The 16,798-nt window shown below is 36.9% G+C and overlaps 3 protein-coding genes across 4 annotated transcripts; 2 read left to right on the plus strand and 1 right to left on the minus strand.

The window, feature by feature from the left end:
• The first annotated feature begins 1,039 nt into the window (after positions 1 to 1,039).
• Positions 1,040 to 4,590, plus strand: LOC18612833 (alcohol dehydrogenase 1-like). Of its 2 annotated transcripts, none has more exons than XM_088804727.1 (10): positions 1,040 to 1,424; positions 1,678 to 1,814; positions 2,351 to 2,397; positions 2,627 to 2,952; positions 3,043 to 3,125; positions 3,254 to 3,329; positions 3,465 to 3,526; positions 3,652 to 3,747; positions 3,984 to 4,145; positions 4,241 to 4,590. In XM_088804727.1, exons 1-10 carry the CDS (start codon positions 1,193 to 1,195, stop codon positions 4,355 to 4,357), a joined length of 1,338 nt encoding a protein of 445 aa, XP_088660853.1. In that variant the 5' UTR covers positions 1,040 to 1,192; the 3' UTR covers positions 4,358 to 4,590. The 2 variants fall into 2 exon arrangements, with proteins under 2 accessions (XP_088660853.1, XP_088660854.1); XM_088804728.1 differs by having other exon boundaries at positions 1,046 to 1,376.
• Positions 4,367 to 7,026, minus strand: LOC18612834 (uncharacterized). Its single transcript, XM_007049789.3, has 4 exons — positions 6,733 to 7,026; positions 6,266 to 6,327; positions 6,075 to 6,179; positions 4,367 to 4,835 (listed from the first exon to the last, which is right to left on the minus strand). The coding sequence occupies exons 1-4, from the start codon at positions 6,950 to 6,952 to the stop codon at positions 4,704 to 4,706; spliced, it is 519 nt and encodes a 172-aa protein (XP_007049851.1). The 5' UTR covers positions 6,953 to 7,026; the 3' UTR covers positions 4,367 to 4,703.
• Positions 7,027 to 8,934: 1,908 nt separating this feature from the next.
• LOC18612835 (Leucine-rich repeat transmembrane protein kinase family protein) lies at positions 8,935 to 13,055 on the plus strand. The gene is made up of 2 exons (XM_007049790.3): positions 8,935 to 12,018; positions 12,548 to 13,055. The coding sequence occupies exons 1-2, from the start codon at positions 9,093 to 9,095 to the stop codon at positions 12,868 to 12,870; spliced, it is 3,249 nt and encodes a 1,082-aa protein (XP_007049852.3). The 5' UTR covers positions 8,935 to 9,092; the 3' UTR covers positions 12,871 to 13,055.
• Positions 13,056 to 16,798: the final 3,743 nt, after the last annotated feature.

Raw genomic sequence — 16,798 nt, forward strand, 5'->3', positions numbered from 1 at the left:
GAAAGTATATGGACTCAATTTTCACAAATTATTGTACACTGACTAAACCAACCACTTTGGTAGACTAGAGGGACTAATTGCATAATTTAACCTATCTTTGCCACTTTCCTTAAGGTTTTATTTATCACACTTAATAGTGTGCAAAAAGGATACAAGCGATAAACCTTTAAGATACAATGAAATTCAATGATTGATTGTGTTTTACACTGACAAAATCAATTGATTGAACACTCACCAACGTATGATAAGATAATCAAACTCTTATAGAGTTTTGTTGCAGCAAAGCAATATAGAAGTAATTTAACAAGAATTTAAAAAAGCCGGAGAGAATGATTGCAAATTGTTTTTGTTCTTGCATCTTAATTTAGAAAGCTAGAGAGTTATATTTATAAACAAAGATGAGTCTTTTTGTAAAGACACACCTTTTGAGCAAACATAACTGTTTGGACAAACATAATTATTTAAACAAATATAGTTGTTTGAATAAACTTAATTATTTGAGCAAACATAACTTCTAAATATGCATAATTGGTTGAAAGACTTTTTTCCATTCATTCTTCTACTATTATTATTTAAAATGCCCGACAATTATTAGCCGGACCACAAAATTTAAAACACACAAATTCTCTTTTCCTTACTACTTTGAGAAAACAGATTTGATATTTTTCTACTTTACACGGAAAAGTAGAAAGCCATATCTCCCAATCTAAAGCCAGTCGAATCTAAAAAATAATGCTGGCGCAGTAGTCATTGTCTATTTGTCTTTCCTTCTTGGTGACGCCAGGGACAAATTCAAAGAAAAAGACCGAAAGAAAGTAGCCAATTAAGAATAATTAGCAATACCCAAGGCCCGAGTACGGTTAAAAAAGGAAAGCCAGATAAGATGAGTCTGTGGACGCGGGAGAATCCCATTTGTTCAAACGTGCAAAACGTTGCTTTGTTACCCTTATAAATGAGCAAATCCAAAATTTCCAAAACAATGGACATCAGACCCTCAGATTCAATTCTCGTCTCTATGTGTTAGCCGTTTTTGGACTAAATCTTACTTTCACCAATATATCTACGCACCTAACTTCACATTTCAATCACAAGCGGGGAAGAGCCGGTAGTAGTTTTGATACTACTTCTTTAATAAATAGGCCAATAAAAACCAAGCAAAAAATTAGCAGTATCTGTGTACGTACGTATAAATATGAATCATATGCAGAAAGCTTTGACAGTTCTTTCTAAAACGGTGAACGCCAAGTGTTTTGATGCTCGTTGGTTCTCTTACAAATCTCCTTGTCCTGCACTGCAAACAAGGCTATTTTCTAACGTCGGTTCGTCAGCTAAATCTGCCATGTCCAGTACTGCGGGTCTTGTTATTCCCTGCAAAGGTAAATTAATTTCATTCTTCCGAAAGCGAGGCTTTGCTGCTTTTGCAGGTTAATTAATATCTCTCCTCATTTTGAGTATGAGTTTCTGATTCAATTTATCTGTTTCTTAAGCTATGTAACTTGCGGGTAAATGTTATCTGAGAGATGGCTAGTGAATTTAAATGATCATTACCATGAGTTTTAAGATCACTGGATGTGGATTAATTTCTCCAATTACCCTGTACTGTATCCTGGAATGGGCATGATTTAGTGTTTTTTTTTTCCCTTAAATTCTAATCTAGCGAGGTTTTTGTGTTTGCAGCGGCTGTTGCATGGGAAGCAGGGAAGCCATTGGTGATTCAGCAAGTGGAAGTTGCTCCACCACAGGCCATGGAAGTGAGGATCAAAATCAAGTATACCTCACTTTGTCACACTGATCTCTACTTTTGGGAAGCCAAGGTGTGTAACACATAATTTTTTATGTTTTTTAACCGATTGATTTATAGGATGCATATGTTAAATAATGTCTTGTTAATTATTGGCCTTTTTTTCCCTTTCATTTCTCAGATAGATTTTACACTCTGAAAATGTACTTACATGTTTTAGGTTTAAAATTTAGCATGAAGAAGTTTACTCTCTCAGTTTGCTATGTGGGAAAACCATATGAGACTTTTTAGTTTCTTGATTTCAATGGTCGTGACTGAGGAAACCTTTGGTTTGGAAGGCTGTTTCTTGGTTGGGTGTCATCATGAATGCATGTTGTCTCCGTGTGTAAAATATCTCGACCAGTTGGCATCGAATATCACAAATTCAACAATTCGGGACCCTACATTGCTAACATGTCTTTTCAGATTTTACTCTTACCTCTTTGGCAATTTAGTTTTAAAAATAAAATCTGCCTAGTGGCAATCTGTGCTGATTCAGTTTTCTTTTCTTTCTTAGTTTCTCGAGTATATTTAATTAGTGCAAAAGATTCTTGATTTGGACTTTTACAGGGCCAGACGCCATTGTTTCCTCGAATATTTGGCCATGAAGCAGCTGGGTATGTTGTTGATTTTTACTTTGTATAATAAACTGAATGTTCACAAATCATTACACAATACGAACTGCAATATTGGAGTATATATTTGGCTCTTAACGAAACATTTGAAAGTACAATCAAAACTACAATGAGGAGTGAACAAAGTCCACCTAATATTAGTACAATCTGGGACAATTTGATTGATATTTTTCTTGCAATTGCTTATTTGAACTTAATTTCATGCTGCAAGGATTGTGGAGAGTCTAGGGGAAGGTGTAAAAGGCCTCGAGGTCGGGGATCATGTGCTTCCAGTGTTCACAGGAGAGTGTGGAGAATGTGCTCACTGCAAGTCCGAGGAAAGCAATATGTGTGACCTGCTGAGGATTAACACAGAGAGAGGCGTCATGCTCAGCGACGGAAAGTCTAGGTTTTCAATCAACGGATCACCAATAAATCACTTCGTTGGCACATCAACCTTTAGTGAGTACACAGTTGTTCATTCAGGCTGTCTTGCAAAGATCAATCCTCTGGCACCTTTGGATAAAGTCTGTGTCCTCAGTTGTGGCATCTCAACAGGTTGCTTTCACTATAGCAACTGCTCATTTCTTCATCAATGATAAATTTTCTATTGAATGAAATTGATTACTTGTTTTTTCCATGTTTCAGGATTGGGTGCTACTTTAAATGTGGCAAAACCCCAAAAAGGTTCCTTGGTGGCTATCTTTGGATTGGGAGCTGTTGGACTGGCTGTAAAGTTTCATACAAATTTTTACAAGTTCATTTTCTCACCAAGTTTAAATAAACTTGAAGTGAAAGAAGTTGGTGAAAAAAAAAAAGAAAAAGAAATAAAAATTTTGCATTTTATTTTCTTCTCTAGGCTGCAGAAGGTGCAAGAATTGCAGGAGCATCAAGGATTATAGGGGTGGATTTCAATCCTGGAAGGTTTGAGCAAGGTTGTACATTTTTCTTTTGGTAATTCAGCTTAATCTGTTCTGTATCTAAACTTAAACGTGTAAATAGTCAGTGGAACAATGGCTCTTATCTTTTTTATTTACTTCTTTCTCTATGTCACATCCTGTGGGTGTTAGCCAAGAAGTTTGGAATCACAGAATTTGTGAACCCCATGGACTATGACAGGCCAGTTCAAGAGGTCAAATTTTCATCCCTGCTCTGTTAGTTTCACCTTGGTTCATTTCAATTTACACACGCTCAGATATCATCAATGTCAGTCCGCGGTAACAGGGTTTTTATTTATTTTATTTTTTATCTTTTCAGGTTATTGCTGAGATGACAAACGGTGGGGTGGACAGGAGCGTAGAATGCACTGGCAGCATTAACGCCATGATTTCAGCTTTTGAATGTGTTCATGACGTATGTTTCTAGAACTTGCAACCCCTAATTGTCGATGTCTAGTAATGCAGCTTGTCTAAATGACATTAGCTCGATCCTAGGTTGACAGAAGTTGTCATCAGTCTTAGGCTTGAACTTGGCTAATGTATATGTTGATGCCTTGGCCCCCTAGCTTTTTGGTTTACTTTGGATATCAAAACGATTTCTAGTATCCAATTCATGTATCATATGTTTTCTGTGATTTCTTGATTATGCAGGGATGGGGTGTGGCTGTTCTTGTTGGAGTGCCTAGCAAGGAAGCAATGTTCGTGACCAAGCCCATCAATTTGCTTAATGAAAGAACATTGAAAGGAACTTTCTTTGGAAACTACAAGCCACGGACTGATCTCCCATCTGTTGTTGATATGTACATGAACAAGGTAACACTATCATATCCTTCTGTTATTACAAGTTAATTTATTTGCTTCTGACATTCAATTGCCATTACTACAAATTAATGAGGTTTGTGGTGCAGAAGCTGGAGTTGGATAAATTTATAACTCATCGAGTCCCTTTCTCTGAGATCAACAAGGCCTTTGAGCTCATGGTTAAGGGGGAGGGTTTACGGTGCATTATTAGCATGGAAGACTAAGATTCTGGAAACAAGAGTAAAAGCTGGTTTTGATCTTGTCTTGCTCATTCGCAATAAGAATGTGTTGTCCTCACTTTTACATGTACCTTAAACCAATTCTGTTCAACACCAGTTTCTATAAAAACTAGCTTTTCTATACCATCATTTACATGGAAATAATATGTCATTCTGCCTTCTGTAGGAACTGTACCAAACTGATGAAATGATTAATTCCATTCCTTCTCGACTTTGAATATTCTTGTTCAGCTTAGTTCATTCCTTCTTTACAGTGCATACCCACAAATTTGCATAGGACAGGTGTAATACAAAATTTGGATGATCGCGAATTATCTTGATATTGCTGTTGTCATTTGTACTTTTCCATTATTTTTCTTGCTTCCTCCACAGGGTCTTCCATGGATTCAGTGCCACTGCCTCCTCTTGGCCCTCGATCTTTATTCAGGGCAATAAATATGAAATACACGAGTCCCATTGTGGCCTGTTCATCCAGAAGAATGCATTATTCATCATGGTTAGTGATTACAATAAAATGCTGCTTTGCTCATTGAATATCAGTGGCTGCCACCACCTTTGCAACAGGGAGGGGAGATGAATAAGGGACTTCCCGCCGATCGTGTATAATGAACAACTGATTTTCATGTATTAAACGCAATGGAGATAAAAGATTCTTAAGCTTAAAGTTCAGATTAATTGTCTACACATCAATATGCTTTTATTTGTAGTGTCATAACTACAATTTCAACAAGTATACTAAAAAGACAAGAGGAAGAACAAAGTAAAACTTAGATGCATAGACATGCAGTTATAATCTTCTAGCAAAAGAAAAGGCGCAAAGAAGATAATGATGTGGCATATTCCTTGAGCAAAATTGCAGGAAAAGTCAGATTAGATATGAAATGATTTTTCAAATCAGTAAGCGCAACCAAAGCAGCCACCCTAAATTATTCTAATTTCAAAAAGGTAAATGCTAAATGGTACCTGATTCAAGCACTGCATAAATAAATATTAGGTGTAACTTGCACCACGTGCAAGCATCCAAGAAAACTAAAAAGTGAAGGCTAACACCTCCTATGTTGGACATATTTCCTCTTGTGATTTACAAGGATGTTTTCCGGGTTCATAACTGTGAACAGCAATCAGCCATTGTCTAACAGATGAGAATCAAGTAGACAGCTGTATGAAGCTGCCAAATCATATTTATATTTTTCAAGTTACCATGAAAAGATGGGTTCACTTTTGTTGAACTATTAGCACAGGGAGGATGTACCTCTATTACATGGTTTTAATTACGTGACAGCACTTGCCATTTTCCACAGTTGGAAGAAATGCATTAATCGAAAGAGAGGCCTTAAATGTAACCGAACAACTAAGTCTTTAAGGGAGTGTGGATTCTTTATATCAAATCTAGATTAACATGTTGGATGGCTCACATCCTTGCAGGTTACACTTTTATCCAATAATTGGAAGAATTGCACAAACTTGCATACAATCACCAGACAAACTATGTTAAAAACAGCAGCAGTATTTTTCTTTCTTTCTTTTCTCTTCTTTTTTTTCTTTCGATTTTATACATAATAGCGGTAAACAAATTCGGCAGTAACTACCAACTATGAAGCTGTCATAAATAGAAATCATATACAGAATATGCACAAGCAAAACCAATACGGAATCCTCAATTCTATCTACCTATAGGCGGAAAAAAAGAAACTCAACATACCAGTGCAAAGAAAGCTGTTGACAGGAATGACTTGAGGACAAAAAGTGTAACAGTCAAAGCAACTATTGTCACAGAGACCCTTGCTATTGGCCTTGGTACAGCGTCCTAAACTCAAAAACATATGAAAGAATATCTTCACTATATCTTTCATATTACACGTTAGAGGCACAAAAGCAACAAGATAAACTTACTGGCACCAGATTGGTTCCAGCTTCAATTCCATCTTTCCCAACCTTCCATGCTGTTTGAAGAACTATTCATAAAGTTCAAAATGGCTGTTAGGACAAAATCATAACAAGAAATTGAACCTTATTCGCTTGAATTAGCATGAACCCTTCAGCTCATCACTGAAAGCAGTATGTTAGCTTGATTGTGTACTTCCAGCACATTAAGCAAGCGACATATAGGAATGGAAAATGCACAAAAAGAACTTACTAACGAAAAGACCCACATTAGATTAAACAGTTTAGTGATAAAATCCACATAATTCAATTGTTTTATGTTACTAACAGTTCTGTTTGTTTCACATACACCAAGCTCAATTGAATTAAAATATACGGATAGATATTAAAAAAAAAATCCCCATTCTCAACCACATCATTTTTAAACATCCAGCAAAATACCAAAGACTAAAAAGAAAGAGAAAGTAAAAGCAAACCCTTAAAGAAGTTGGACTGCAGCGCATAAACCAGGGGTTTTGGTGACAAAGGCTTATTGAATTTGATACTTGAGGAAAGGGTTTTTCTCTTTAACCCTAAAAAGGATGTGGAAGACAGGAACTGAGAGTGGGTGAGAGCTGGGGTTTGGTTCATGTAGTAACATTTTGGGGAGTGTGGTGATAGAGAGCACTGGTTATGAACCATAGCTGATGAAGCCATGAAAAAAAAATTACTAAATCTATGTTTATTAAGATACTAATGACTCTGAAAAATATAAGAATTCTGTAGTAGAAAATGAAATAAACTTGCCTTTTGCCCGTTGTAAGTAATCTGACTGTTAAAAATTGTTGGGAGGTTGAAAATTGCTTCAGTTGTCTCTGCTGTAAGAAACTTCCTCTCCACCTCACAAGAAATGGGGGGAAAGGGCCCACAGACAGATTAGCCCAACCCAGATAAGGTAAACTTTGGGTGGACTTGGAGAGCCCCAGTTTGACCTGTGGGCTCTTGCCTTCTTGATTTTACTATTAAACAGACGGAGTTGGTTGGTTTTATTTTAATCAGGGCTTCGAGAGAAAACAGAACCAAACGTGTATAGATTCCTTGAAGGGGAGGATTCCAAGGTCACCACCTTGAGCTCTGGGCTATGCCCCAGCATTTTGAATCCTTAAGCGTTAATGCTATTTAGTAGGATCAATATGATATATATATATATATATATATATATAGATAATCTAAATATATTTTTTCTCTTTCTTTTTTAACACTAAAGTTAAAAGTTTGCAGTAAGGGCAGTTGTTGAGTCAGGCTAATGGTTGACATTGTGTTCATTCACATGGGTTTAGCCTTAAAGTCAGGGACATTATTCAGGTTTTAAACATTTCTTGGCTTGTTTCACTTTCCTTTTATCTGCCACCGGGATGCTGAAATAATGGGTGTGTTGGTGAGGAGAGAAAAAGAGTCTTCTCTTTGAAGAATGTGTTGCTCAGACTTGTGTGTCTCATGTGCCCATTAGAACTTTCTCTTTGCTAATCAACATACTTTGCTAATACCATGAAATTTTCTATCTACTTGCTAGGATTTTATCATAAAATTTCCTGGTATTGATAATGGTCTTTGCTTTTCAACTACTGAGCATTGTGCTTTGGGCTTGTTAGTAGCTTTTGTTCCTTCATCAAGAAAGCAAAAGAAGAATGAATCACCTATTGGGCATGAAGCAGTAATTGCCTCACAAAGTTAGCACGGATTTAATCATTTAAACCTTCAGACGATCTTATAAAAGAAATTAGATGGAAAAAAAATATTCATGAATATGTGAAGACGAGCTGAACTGGTTGAGTTGGAGTAACTAAAACCTAGTAGGACCCTGACCATTTGCTCCTGAAGCTGGACATATCCCCGGCACATGGGTTTAGGTGGCCAGCCAAGTGAGGAAACCATAAGTACTGTAGCAACTAGCAAGTTGAAGTTTAAAGGAAAACAACATAAAATTAAACACAGTAATTTATTTGAAAAAACAAGACAGTGAACAGAGCAAATGCCAAAGGTTGGAACCCGACCCCATTGTGTGTTGCATTTGTATGGACTTCTTGCTCTGATTATAGTAATTAAATACAGCCTATGCTTTGCATGCATTTTTCCGAAAACAAAAGATGATGCTTATCTTGTTAATCGTGTACCATCAAATTGCTTTATGTATACTATAATTTTTGCCATAGCCACCTGTTTTGAGGAATGAGAAATCCCAGGTTAAGGTTGGAGAGGGGGATAAAAGGAGCGAACAGCTAGCTGAAAAAAATGTACTAATTAACTCCACAGTAGTATGACAGTTAGTTGGGTGATTTATTTTAGCATTGCTGTGAAGGGATTAGATAATCTCTCTCACAAAAATTTTATGGAGATTTTCCTTGTGGGATGCTGCTACTGCGGTAGGAATCCAATGATGGTAAACACAATGGAAGCATCATTCAAGAAATTTTGAAATCAAATTTCTTCTTTGAGAAAAAAGGGAAAAAAAAATCAAAGGTGCTTGACTGCCCCCAAGGGCTTGGCTCAACTACCAAAAATAAACCAGCCCATTCTACTAAATTTTTTGAGGAAACCAATGCAAAAACACATGGCGTATCTGCTTATGAGTAATCTAACAGAACATATTCAAATGTAAAAGATTACAAGCAAAGAACGGAACCCCGAGGCCAAGATAGTGATGGTGGTGTGGTTCCAAATCTTTAATGCTTTCTTTATCAACCCTTTTCTTGCTTGCCGGCAAGGAAATATAGTAGTAGTAATAGACTAATTGCACTAGCAGCTCGTGTAGACTAAGTTTTGGAGAGCGTGAGAGAGATAGAGAGAACCATTGCCGATGCCGAGGCAGTCCAAAACTTACAAGCAGCAGCCAATGCCAAAGCAATCTTTTACCACTCAGCATCACTATCACCTTCTACCACTCTTCTTCCTTGTACTTTTACCATATGCAGTTTCTGCAGCAAATAATGAAGTCCTTGCCCTACTGTACTGGCTTCACAGCTCCCCTTCACCTCCTGATGCACTTTCCAACTGGCATCCTTCAGACCCATACCCTTGTAGCTGGTCTTACATCACTTGTTCTTCCAAAAACTCTGTTATTGAAATCAATATTCAGTTTATCGAGCTAGCTCTTCCCTTCCCTTCCAATCTTTCGTCTCTTCCTTCCCTTCAAAAGCTTGTCATTTCTGGTGCTAATCTCACTGGAACAATCCCACCTAATATTGGAGATTGCATCCAACTAACTGTTATTGATGTCAGCTCAAACAGTCTTGTTGGTGGTATTCCTTCAAGTATAGGGAAACTCCAAAATCTACAGGACTTGATTTTAAACTCCAACCAACTTACTGGGGAGATCCCTGCAGAGATTGGTGAATGCAGCAGCCTTATGAATCTCCTCATATTTGATAACTTTTTAAGTGGGAATCTTCCGGTTGAACTTGGTAAACTGTCAAATCTGGAAGTTATACGTGCAGGAGGGAACAAGGATATTGCAGGAAAAATCCCGGAAGAGATTGGAGACTGCCAGAACCTGAAGGTGTTGGGTCTTGCAGATACAAAAATTTCAGGTTTAATTCCTGTTTCATTAGGTAAGCTAAGTAAACTTCAAGTTCTATCTGTATATACTACTATGCTATCAGGTGAGGTTCCACCTCATATTGGCAACTGTTCAGAGCTTGTGAACGTATATCTGTATGAGAATGATCTCTCCGGATCAGTTCCACCGGAGTTGGGTAAGCTTCAGAAACTGGAGAAGTTGTTGCTGTGGCAGAACAACTTTGATGGGAGTATTCCTGAGGAAATAGGAAACTGCAAAAGCTTGATAACTATTGATCTTTCCTTAAATTATTTTTCTGGAAGCATACCTCGGTCATTTGGAAACCTCTCGAATCTTCAAGAGCTCATGCTTAGTAACAACAACATGACTGGCACTATTCCACCAGTTCTTTCTAATGCTACAAGCCTAGTACAGTTACAGCTTGATACTAATCAGATATCAGGCTTTATTCCAAAAGAGCTTGGGATGTGGACAAAGCTGGCAGTCTTCTTTGCATGGCAGAACAAACTTGAAGGAAGCATTCCAGCAGCATTGGCTGGTTGCAGGAGCCTCGAGGCTCTAGATTTGTCACACAATGCACTCACTGGGAGCTTGCCATCCAGTTTATTTCAGCTTCAAAATCTAACAAAGCTTCTCTTAACTTCTAATGACATCTCGGGCATCATACCTCCTGAGATTGGTAATTGCAGTTCTCTTATCAGAGTCCGGCTTGCTAATAACAGAATCAGTGGAGAGATCCCGAAAGATATTGGTTTCCTTGACAACCTCAGTTTCCTTGACCTGTCTAACAACCATCTTGGAGGCTCAGTGCCAGATGAGATAGGTAACTGCACTCAGTTGCAGATGTTGAACCTGAGCAATAACACCATTGGAGGTTCTTTGCCTTCCTCTTTATCTTCTCTTGCAAGACTTCAGGTATTGGATGTTTCCGTTAATCAGTTTAAGGGACAAATACCCCAGAGTTTTGGCCAACTTACTTCACTCAATAGACTTATTCTTAGCAGAAACTCTCTCTCGGGATCAATCCCCTCCACTCTTGGTCATTGTTTAAATCTCCTATTTCTTGATCTTGGCAGTAATGCACTATCCGGTACAATCCCAGAGGAACTGTTTGACATCCAAGCTCTTGATATTGCTCTGAATCTAAGTTGGAATGCACTATCTGGGGTAATCCCACCTCAAATTTCTACGCTGAACAAGCTATCCATATTGGACCTTTCACACAATAAGCTTGAAGGTGACTTGGTAGTGCTTTCTGGGCTTGAAAATCTTGTTTCTCTGAACATCTCCTACAACAATTTCACTGGCTATCTTCCAGATAGCAAGTTGTTCCAACAGTTATCAGCAACAGAAATGGCAGGAAACCAAGGGCTGTGTTCTAAGGGCCACGAGTCATGTTTCCTCAGCAATGCCACAGCAACTCGTTTGCAAAATGATAATGGTTTCAGACGGTCACAAAAACTTAAAATAGCTATTGCGTTGCTTATTACCTTGACCATTGCATTAACAATCTTTGGGGCTTTTGCAGTCTTAAGAGCTAGGAAGATTATAGGAGATTATAATGATTCTGAGATGGGAGGGGATTCATGGCCTTGGCAATTCACACCATTCCAGAAGTTAAATTTCTCAGTTGATCAAGTTTTGAAATGTTTAGTGGAAGCCAATGTTATTGGAAAGGGTTGTTCAGGGATGGTTTATCGTGCAGAACTTGGAAATGGGGAAATCATTGCTGTAAAGAAGCTTTGGCCAACGACAATGGCAGCTGGATATGATTGCCATAGTGACAAAATTGGAATAGGCGGAGTTCGTGATTCCTTTTCTGCTGAGGTAAAAACTCTTGGTTCAATCCGCCACAAAAACATAGTCAGGTTCTTAGGCTGCTGTTGGAACCGAAGCACAAGATTGCTTATGTATGATTACATGGAAAATGGAAGTTTGGGTAGTCTTCTTCATGAGCGCAGTGGCAGCTGCTTGGAATGGGAACTTAGGTATCGAATTGTCTTGGGGGCATCTCATGGTTTGGCTTATCTGCACCATGACTGCGTTCCTCCAATCGTTCACAGGGATATCAAGGCCAACAACATTCTCATTGGTCCTCAATTTGAACCTTACCTTGCTGATTTTGGACTTGCCAAGCTTGTCGATAGTGGAGATTTCGCTTGGTCTTCCAGCACGGTTGCTGGTTCCTATGGCTACATTGCTCCAGGTTAGTTCAAAATAGATCATGAGCAGAAAAATGGAAAATTTTCATTTCCTAAAGAACACTCAACAATTGTCAAAAGACATGAAAATCTAAATCTTTTCACTCATAAACTTTTAGAAGCACAAATTTTAGAAAGGAAGAATGTTTACTAATCTGTATCAATTGACGAAATCATCTAATGCTGGAATATTGTTTAGCACATTCTTATATACTGCAGAATATGGGTTGATGAAAAACATGTATGATTTCACTTTCTTTCTTCCTTTGTTACATTATTTTCCTATTTCATTCTAGGAATAAATTGACGAAATCATCTAATGCTGGAATATTGTTAGCACATTCTTATATACTGCAGAATATGGGTTGATGAAAAACATGTATGATTTCACTTTCTTTCTTCCTTTGTCACATTATTTTCCTATTTCATTCTAGGAATTGTACTATTTGTGATGTTTCACCAACTTATCATGTTCTAATTGGAGAATGGTAAGTCTGATATAGTTTTATATTTTGGTGGTTGTTATTATTGCAGAGTATGGCTATATGATGAAGATAACAGAGAAGAGTGATGTGTATAGCTATGGAGTTGTGGTGTTAGAAGTGCTAACAGGAAAGCAACCAATTGATCCAACCATACCAGATGGGCTCCACATTGTAGATTGGGTAAGACAGAAAAGAGGAAGGATTGAAGTCCTAGATCCCAGCTTACAAGCTAGGCCTGAATCTGAGATCGAGGAAATGTTGCAGACCTTAGGGGTGGGTTTGCTCTGTGTAAACCCTTCCCCTGATGATAGGCCTACCATGAAAGACATAGCAGCTATGCTAAAGGAAATAAGGCAAGAGAGGGAGTGCTAGAGTTAAAGCATGCATTGACTTAATAATGTATTTTGCTTCATTGTACTGATTGTTAAGTGTTGTACACCAGTGTTTATGAGGTGTCTTTATGCATGGTTAGCTTTATAACACTTGTCTCTTATGTTAACATGTGTTAATCTTGTGTAACTTGTTTAAATAGTTTGGTCATAGTTGAATGAAAAGTATGAACATCAACAAAGAATTTCCTCTCTTTTTTGTTTCTTTCTTCTCCAAACCAGAGCAATATATGATCTCATTTGCTCTGTTATTGTCACGACCCGATACTCCCCTCAAGCCCGTGACAACCGTCGCGGTGTCCCGATCGACACTCATTATCCGGAATATCAATCGGAACCCTGCAAGGCTTTAATATCAGTTTCTCATTTCCTCTGTGAGTAATCGTTGCCAAATATTATGTTCTAAAAAATTTTAAGCTATTTCCAACTTAAATCAATAAAAAAATGATTTCTGTCTCATAGGGGCATTTTGGTCATTTTTTCTTAAAAATTTCAAAACCAGCTAAAAATGTAATATGGGAGTATAAAACACATAATTCATAATAAAAAATAAGTTTAAACGTCTAAAACCTTCATTTAAAATGAAATTATGACTATTTGAATATAATAAAATATTCAATAAAATATTCTATTTTCTTATAAAACAATATTTATAGAGTTACCGATAAATAATTTTTGTAGCGTAAAAGCTAAATAAATTCATACATACTGTAATACAGATAACCAAAATATAAAATTTAATTTATAGTGACACGTGGGCCCATGAACGACCAAAAGTATCAAAAGTGGTAAACCTACAATTTTTGAGGGTGCAAGTCCAACTATAGCCCTCAACAAAGTGAGCTATCTACCGACTATCTTGAGCCTGAAATGGGTGGAAAAGAGGGTGGTGAGATTATATAATCCCAATGAGTAAACAAATATCATCTAAAATATCTAAAGTTGAGTAAATGGAGACAGATAAAATAGATTAACATAAAAATGATTCACAGCATTTCGAACTCGTTTTAATAAGATAAAATAGATTCATTTCACCCAAATAAACAACGAAGCTTATGATTTCCTGAAAAGTTTGGCTCGTGCCAAAATCATTCTCATACTCAGTTATTAGGGATTCCTTGGCCGAGGGCTATCCCAACCGAGTCCGCCAAGGTTGTTAAAAGTCATGTACGCATAAATCATGTTTTTATTTTGAAAACATAGCTGTTCCTTGGCGTTGGCTGAGTTCACTCTCACGTGGTGGTTTGACGTGAAGTGAACTCTAAAGTTTTAACCTCAGGAGTTATCCAACCGCACCTCTCATACTGAGGTATGAATAAAATAGGGTTACCGTGCCCCTCTAATAAGCTGGTCCACGAAACCCGTCCACTGCAGTGACCAATTTATAACCCACCAATTCAATAAAATTCAATAGCATGACATGGCAATTATTTTATTTTAAAGCCTCTCAAGGCAAATCAACAATTCATACTTTTTCAGCACATTTACCAAATCCAACCATTCATGCCAATATTATCATAAACCATTCAATTCAAACCATGATTTATAACACAGCAATTAGTCTCCAATTACTCCATTTTTAAAACCATCATTCAATTTCAAGACAATTTATAAAATCATTTCATTTAATCACGTTTAGCTTATAAAACATAAAGATTTACCATTTAAACTCATTTTCCATAAAATCACAAAAACGAATTAAAATTCACTTCAGATAATCAAGATGATGATAAGGTTACTCACTGTATCAAGAGTTTGAATTTTGGAGTACTCCGACTATTGATCATCGGGTGCAATTTCTTTGCCTTTTTTCGGAGGATTCACCACCTAAATATAATGCAAAATCAAGCAATTTGCCACATTGGTGCTAAACCGTTATAAAACTAATCTAAACTCTATATGAATGCATGATATGGAACGCGAATTGTTTCGGATTATCGTCTACATACAGTGTTGGCCTAACTCGATCTATTACCCGATTAATTGGCCAATACGTCCAATTCAACTCCAAATAATTCCATTTCTCTCCCAATACTTCAAATCACCAAACACAAGTCAAATAACATAAAATTTAGCAAAACCATCCTCATATTTCTTCTTGAGAATTTCGGCCATGGTGAGTGCATCAACACTATGATTTTTTCTACTTGATTTTCTCACCATAATTCATCATTTCCTAACCAATTCACTTGAAATAAAATCAAATACACCATCCACACTCTACATGGAAAATTAGGCCAATGATGGGTGATGGGAGGAAGTGAATTTTTCTTGCTTGATTTTCATGCTACACATCACCAATCAACTAAAAACACTAGAATATCTTAAAATCTAACCAAATCAACCATCAAAATCTCTCTCTAAGTGTTCGGCCAGCAAGAGACCCATCATGAAATCATGTGATTCAACCATGAAAAATGCAAAAGAATGTATGGAAAAAGTAGATCACAAGTCAAAATCAAGAAATTTTACCTTTGATTGCTTGATTACTTGAAATCCACCAATTTTCTCTTGAATTTTCACTCTAGGGTTTTTTGTTCTTCTTTTCTTCCTTTGTTCTTGCTATGGCCGGCCATAAGAATGAATGTGGAAGAGTTCAAATTGGCTTTATAACGGAAAATATTAAATGGACAAAAATTTACCTTGTGTCACCATTCCATTGGTTTATGTGTCATACTTACCCATTAAGGAATCTCTCTCCACCATATAAATTTCCTCAATTATCCATGATAATATTGGGTAAAATCTAAATGCTGGACAAGTGTTGGGTGATGTAAAATTACAATTTTGCCCTTAGGTGGTAAAATGACTATTTTACCCCCATGCTCGAAAAAATGTCAGAATTAAAATTTTTCATGTCTCAAACTCAAATTATGTTCTAAATAGTCAATCTTAATCAAAAACTTCTTCCAATATTCCAATTTTAACCTCGGATGGTAAAATGTCCATTTTGCCCCTAAGTCATGAAAATTTCAAATTGACTCCAAATCGGTCCTCGAACTCCGAATCATCATTTTAAGCCATTCTGGGGTTTTAAAATTCTCAATTTTATCTTAAAATCTCTATTTGGACTAGTTCGAGGCTTAAATCAACTTAGTTGTACCATTTGGTATAATACCATCCTTTAATGATTTCCAAAGTACCCAAGTAAGCAAACATGCATTCTTATGTAGGAATGGCATAATAAACATATTGTAGAGCTGGGCTTGACAGTTATAATTTCATTTTCTTCTCTCATAGTTTCCTTACATGGTATCAAAGCAAACAACTGATCTCTGTGCCAGTTAAAACTCCTTTTTACTCATCAAAAGCTCATTCCTTAGCATAATGTCAACCTTAACTGTCACACAGCAGACTGCACCCATTTTCGATGGCTCTAATTATCCTATTTGGGCCATTAGAATGGAAGCATTCCTGAAAGGTGTTAATCTATGGAATGCAATTGAAAATGAGATAGAAGTACCAGTATTGAGAGAAAATGCCACACCAACACAAGTGAAGCAATATGAAGGGGATATAGCAAAGAAATTCATAGCTTTATCCTTTATACATTTAGTTGTTATTGAGTCTATTTTTAGCCGGATTATGGGATGTGAGATGGCAAAACAAGCCTGGAATAAGCTTGAAGATGAGTTTTTAGGATCTACCAGAAACAAGCAGATTCGACTTCAGAATCTTAGAAGGCAATATGAATTGTTGAGGATGAAAGAAAGTCAAACTGTGCAGGAGTTCATTAATGCTGTGATGAAGGTGGTGAATCAAATTTGATTGTTGGGAGAGACTTTATCTGATGCTGAAGTTATGGAAAAAGTTCTTATAAGCTTACTTGAAAGGTTTGATGCCATAGTGTCATTTCTCGAACAGGTAAAACATATCTCACAACTTTCTATATCTGACTTGGTAAATATCTT

This window comes from Theobroma cacao, chromosome 1 (genome assembly GCF_053813885.1).
Source record: "Theobroma cacao isolate CCN51 chromosome 1, ASM5381388v1, whole genome shotgun sequence".
Taxonomy (NCBI): domain Eukaryota; kingdom Viridiplantae; phylum Streptophyta; class Magnoliopsida; order Malvales; family Malvaceae; genus Theobroma; species Theobroma cacao.